Below are 5,000 nucleotides of genomic sequence, written 5' to 3'. Positions count from 1 at the left end.
CGCACACATCAGTGGTGCAGAGCTGTGTTAATTGTAGGCATGACGGGGGGCGCTGTGGCGCAGCAGGCTACAGCGCCCGTACCATTTACGGGTCCGAGTGCCCATGGGGACCCAGGTTCGAATCCGGCCTGCGGTCATATCCCAATCCCACCCCATCTCTCTCCCACTTGTTTCCTGTCTACCTCTTCACTGTCCTATATAATAAAGGCAAAAAGGCCAAAAAATATACTTTAAAAAAAAAAAAAAAATTGTAGGCATGACAAATCAGGACTCCTCCAAGAGGAATAAACAAGCTTGGTGATTATCTGTTCTTTTTTTCTCTGAAGTACAATGAGACTTATTTGTAAAAGACCTTATGTAAGAAGATAAAGTCCAACAAGCACTTCAATCAACACATTTATTATTGCAATCTGTAAACGATCTCTAATGTTAGGGCCAAATCTTCTGAAAGTTTACCTTGGTGAAATTTTGATGTGTCTCTCGCACAGAAATACGCAATTGCCCACTAACCCACATAACAAATCCCACACACACACACACACACACACACATAAATACAAGACACACACAAAGTTACTGACAAACAAACACACAGACACGCACACACGCTCAGACAAAGGTTATCCATACACAACATCTAAACAAATGGTTTGCATCCAAACAACAAATACACTGTGAGCCGAAGAGAACAGATCGTCCCGGCGATAGCATCATCTGAGGGCTCGCTTCCAGGAACCACCATGTCACCACTGCCCTATCTAACCATGAAACCAGATAGGATTGTGCTGGACACTGCACGTTCCCATACTGGCTATACCCTGCAACGGGACAAAGGAGGAGGAGGAGGAGGGGGGAAGGGGGGTCTGGCTACGCTGTCTCTCTCTCATTCTCTCTCTCTCAGACCACCGCAGACAAGCGGATCTGTTGTCTGTCCTCTCTCTCTCTCTCTCCCTCTGTGTCTCTCTGTCTCTCTCTCTCTCTCTCTCTCTCTCTCTCTCTCTCTCTCTCTCTCTCTCTCTCTCTCTCTCTCTCTCTCTGTCTCTCAAATTCTAATTCAAAGGAGCTTTATTGGCATGACTCAGACATGAAGTGTTGCCAAAGCAGACATATGACAATACAACAGATACAATATCTGTTTTAGGAAAAACAAAAGAAGAAATCCTATCAAATCAAATTAGAAAGAAAACTTATAATGATGATAAGCTAGCATGCTAGCTGAAGGAAAGGAAACTAATATTTAATATTGGTAATCATTTTCATAACCTGTCTCTCTGTCTCTCTCTCTCTTTTCTTTCAGCCAGAGCTCTTCACAGGAGGACGTCTTGAGTTCTCCTGTGGCAGCGGGGGGCAAGCAGGCCGGCGTACCTGAGCTCTTTATGGCTGGAGGATGTGTTGAGTTCTCCTGTGGCAGCGGGGGTGTGTGTGTGTGTGGGGGGGGGGGGCTGCGTACCTGAGCTCTTTATGGTTGGAGCGCCGCCATGCCCCTTGTCTGCCGCCGAGCGCTTGCGGCGAGGGCTGAACCGCTTCCAAGATCCCAGTGTAACCCGAGGACTCCCTCTCTCTCTCTGGGCTCGCTCTCTCTCTCTCTCTCTCTCTCTCTCTCTCTCTCTCTCTCTCTCTGTCCCTCTCTCTCCCTCTCTCTCTCTCTCTCTCTCTCTCTCTCTCTCCCTCTCTCTCTCTGGGCTCGCTCTCTCTCTCTCTCTCTCTCCCTCTCTCTCTCTGGGCTCGCTTTCTCTCCCCGCGCTCAGAAATGCCTCTCATCCCAAGAAACGCTGACTCAACCAGCGCAACACAAAAAGCGTCCATACACACAACTACCACAAGGAGGCCCGGCCACGCTGAACTAAGGCAGCCACACACACACACACACACACACACGAGGGGGGCATGGGAGGCACGTCAAACACTCAACAAGAGGAGCACAGACAACAGACAAGAGAAAGAAAAGAGGGAGAGAGGAGAGAGGGGAGGGAGAGAGAGGGGAGAGAGGAGAGAGGGAGAGAGGGGAGAGAGGGGAAGGAATTGCATGTAGGGGAACAGTGAAGAGAGGCAGGGTGTTCTCCGCAAACATACAGCGGAACTGCACGTGAATTTGATGAAGGCAACAATGCAATTACTGTTTGAATGGAATGCTAACCAAATCATTCAAATTTAACCGTTGAAAGAAAACGGAATGTTCACCACGAATGTTCGCCACTGTTTGCCAAAAGTGAATTCACCTCAGCTCTCACTAGACAACTCTTCACAGTTGCTGCAGACAAAGTCTTAGTCCTCAGAAAAGGCTTGTGGAACAAAGGTTTCCCCACGATCCATTCCCTCCACGTGTGATGCCCTCCTCTCTTTCCGCAGAGTCTGTCATGCTCTCAAAACTGATGAGCAGAAAGGAGACAGTCTCGTTAAGCCCATTCAGATCCAGTAGGTAAAAATGATGATCAGAGCCCATTGGTGCTGCCTTCCTCAGGGGACAATGGCAACGGCTGCCCAGGCCAGATCCTATAAAGCAACGTCTGAGCAGCCAGTAGGAGAGCGCACATCTGACTTCATGTGTGTGAGCCCTGGACCCCCTGGACCCCCTTCCTAAGTGGGAAGATGCTACACTGGGGCAGGAGGGAACCCAATGCTGCCCTGACCAGAACTACACTGGGGCAGGAGGGAACCCAACGCTGCCCTGACCAGAACTACACTGGGGCAGGAGGGAACCCAATGCTGCCCTGACCACAACTACACTGGGGCAGGAGGGAACCCAATGCTGCCCTGACCACAACTACACTGGGGCAGGAGGGAACCCAATGCTGCCCTGACCAGAACTACACTGGGGCAGGAGGGAACCCAATGCTGCCCTGACCAGAACCGAGTTCACCAGTTTCCTCTGCACCTCCTCAACCCCCTGGTCTGGGGTCTCCAGTACAGTGAGCTTACATGGGGGTAGCCTATACTACCCCTGTACAGTGAGCTTACATGGGGGCAGCCATGCTATTTGTGCCTAGCACCCTATATTACCCCTGTACAGTGAGCTTACATGGGGCACCCTATACTACCCCTGTACAGTGAGCTTACATGGGAACACCCTATACTACCCCTGTACAGTGAGCTTACATGGGGGCAGCCTATACTACCCCTGTACAGTGAGCTTACATGGGGGCAGCCATGCTATTTGTGCCTAGCACCCTATACTACCCCTGTACAGTGAGCTTACATGGGAACACCCTATACTACCCCTGTACAGTGAGCTTACATGGGGGCAGCCTATACTACCCCTGTACAGTGAGCTTACATGGGGGCAGCCTATACTACCCCTGTACAGTGAGCTTACATGGGAGCACCCTATACTACCCCTGTCGGACAGCTCAGGCAATAGCTAGCTCCGTTTAGATAACTTGGCAGCTACTACCTTCTCTGGCAATCCTTCCCAATGCTTCAGTCTACATTCCTGTCTTCCTAAAAACACCCCCAGAAATGTGAAGCCATCACATCCCCACCGCACGCCCCCTGGAAGTGAAGGAGGCCCCTCTCCAGCTCACTCACCCACAATACCCTTCACTCTCCCCAGTTACCCCCTCTCCAGCTCACTCACCCACAATACCCTTCACTCTCCCCAGTTACCCCCTCTCCAGCTCACTCACCCACACAACGGCCTTCACTCTCCCCAGTTACCCCAGTTACCCCCTCTCCAGCTCACTCACCCACACAACGGCCTTCACTCTCCCCAGTTACCCCCTCTCCAGCTCACTCACCCACAATTACCCCTCACTATCCCCAGTTACCCCCTCTCCAGCTCACTCACCCACACAATACCCCTCACTCTCCCCAGTTACCCTCTCTCCAGCTCACTCACCCACAATACCCTTCACCCTCCCCAGTTACCCTCTCTCCAGCTCACTAACCCACAATTACCCCTCACTCTCCCCAGTTACCCTCTCCAGCGCACTCACCTACAATACCCTTCACCCTCCCCAGTTACCCCAGTTACCCCAGTTACCCCTGGCTGATGAGGCCCTCTCTCACAGTCAAATCATCAGCATACACAGAGACACAGCAGGACAATCCCAATCCAGTGAGGAGAGAGAGAGGAGAGGAGAGGAGAGGGGAAGATAAGAGAAGAGAAGAGGAGAGGAGAGAAGAGGAGAGGAGAGGAGAGAGGAAGATAAGAGAAGAGGAGAGGAGAGGAGAGGGGAAGATAAGAGAAGAGAAGAGGAGAGGAGAGGAGAGGAGAGGAGAGGAGAGGAGAGGAGAGGGGAAGATAAGAGGAGAGGAGAAGAGAGGAGAGGAGAGGAGAGGAGAGGAGAGGAGAGGAGAGGAGAGGAGAGGAGCCGTGCTAACCACTTCCACATGTCCCCATGCACTCACTACACCAAATCATTTGAGGTGCTATGATATGATACTGTATGTTAATGATTCGGGGGGCTGGGGGCGGGCTGGGGAGCGGTTAACAAATAACAAAACATCATTCATCCTACACACTCACACACACACACACACACACACACACACACACACACACACACACACACACACTTTCGATCTCCCACATAGCCATGTCTAAGCTATTTCCATTTCTGTGTGAGTGCGTGTGTGCGTGTGTGCGTGTGTGTGTGTGTGTGTGTGTGTGTGTGTGTGTGTGTGTGTGTGTGTGTGTGTGTGTGTCTGTGTGTGTGTGTGTGTGTGTGTGTATGTGTGTGTGTGTGTGTGTGTGTGTGTGTGTGTGTGTGTGTGTGTGTGTGTGTGTGTGCGTGCGTGTGTGTGTGTGTATGTGAGTGTATGTGTGTGTGTGTGTGTGTGTGTGAGAGTGTGTGTGTGTGTGTGGAGAGAAGGTAGAGAAAAGAAGAACAGATGAAGACAAGAGACTGGGGATGAGGAGAGGGGGTGATGAGAGGAAATGATGAGGGGAGGTTGATGGGGGGGTTGATGATGGGGGGGTTGATGGGGAGGTTGATGGGGGGGGGGTTGATGAGGGGGATTCATGGGGAGGTTGATGGGGGGGTTGATGGGGGGTTGATGGG

The 5,000-nt window shown here is 51.4% G+C and overlaps 1 protein-coding gene across 1 annotated transcript in view; it reads right to left on the bottom strand.

Moving 5' to 3' along the window:
* Positions 1 to 3,417: 3,417 nt before the first annotated feature.
* The window catches only part of LOC134101191 (pappalysin-1-like), a 98,615-nt gene continuing 97,032 nt past the window's right edge, over positions 3,418 to 5,000 (bottom strand). The window contains exon 15 of the mRNA XM_062554789.1: positions 3,418 to 3,438. Within this exon, the coding sequence (XP_062410773.1) occupies positions 3,418 to 3,438 (21 nt within the window). The remainder of the gene's footprint in view (positions 3,439 to 5,000) is intronic.

The sequence above is a fragment of the Sardina pilchardus genome, chromosome 14 (genome assembly GCF_963854185.1).
Source record: "Sardina pilchardus chromosome 14, fSarPil1.1, whole genome shotgun sequence".
Classification (NCBI taxonomy): Eukaryota; Metazoa; Chordata; class Actinopteri; order Clupeiformes; family Clupeidae; genus Sardina; species Sardina pilchardus.
The sequence above is the reverse complement of the archived record's forward strand: the minus strand, read 5'-3'. Positions and strand labels throughout refer to the sequence as shown.